The 689-nt window shown below is 57.8% G+C and overlaps 1 protein-coding gene across 1 annotated transcript in view; it reads right to left on the bottom strand.

Annotated features, from left to right (window-relative positions):
• The window catches only part of WIPF3 (WAS/WASL interacting protein family member 3), a 20,036-nt gene that overhangs the window by 11,517 nt on the left and 7,830 nt on the right, over positions 1–689 (bottom strand). Inside the window, exon 5 of the mRNA XM_015589412.2 lies at positions 540–685. Coding sequence (XP_015444898.1) covers positions 540–685 — 146 coding nt within the window. The remainder of the gene's footprint in view (positions 1–539; positions 686–689) is intronic.

Raw genomic sequence — 689 nt, 5'->3', positions numbered from 1 at the left:
CAGCCAAAACTTGAATGCGAGAGCTGGCTCTGACACAAATTGCACCCACAGCCCCTCCATCCCAGGGAGAAGATTTGGGGTCTGTACCAGGGTGCAATATTCTTGATAATAAAAAAGATCTCACTGGTGCCAGACCCAGTTCCAGCAACTGCATGAGAGGGAGCTATTGCTGTTCCTATTTTACAGCTGAGGGGAAGAAAGCACAGAGAGGCTAAGTGATGGCCCAGGGTCACACAGCTAGTAATGGCAAGATCCCGGCGAGGGGTCTGCATGACCTTGGAAAAGTCTTCCAGGCTCCCTCACTCTCGGTTTCCTTTCTCTAGCAAGGGAAAGGCCCATGCGATGAGATTTCACTGTGCTTCACGGGGTCAATGAATAGGTCTGTTCTCACCTCAGATCCCGAGCTAAGACCTCCCAAGGTGTTCCCGAGTGGCTCCTAGGAGTGGGCTGCTGCCCGTGGCCTTCCACCTCCATAATTGTTGGCAACGGTCAAGCGATCCGCTGCCCTGGCCACCCCCGTCCAGAACAGCGGTGCTTACCTGGGCCTCGGCCTGGCCTCTTCTTCTGCAGGAATGTCTGTGACCCCGGAGGGGCAGGCGGCGCCGGCAAGGCCTGCGAGCCGGGCTTCGGTGGCTGCGCTTGGAAGCTGGGGGACTTAGGGGGCAACGGGGGTGGGGCTTCGCTGCTGC

Source organism: Pteropus alecto, unplaced genomic scaffold (genome assembly GCF_000325575.1).
Source record: "Pteropus alecto unplaced genomic scaffold, ASM32557v1 scaffold21, whole genome shotgun sequence".
In the NCBI taxonomy this organism is placed as follows: Eukaryota; Metazoa; Chordata; class Mammalia; order Chiroptera; family Pteropodidae; genus Pteropus; species Pteropus alecto.
This window is presented reverse-complemented; position numbering and strand designations above follow the sequence as displayed.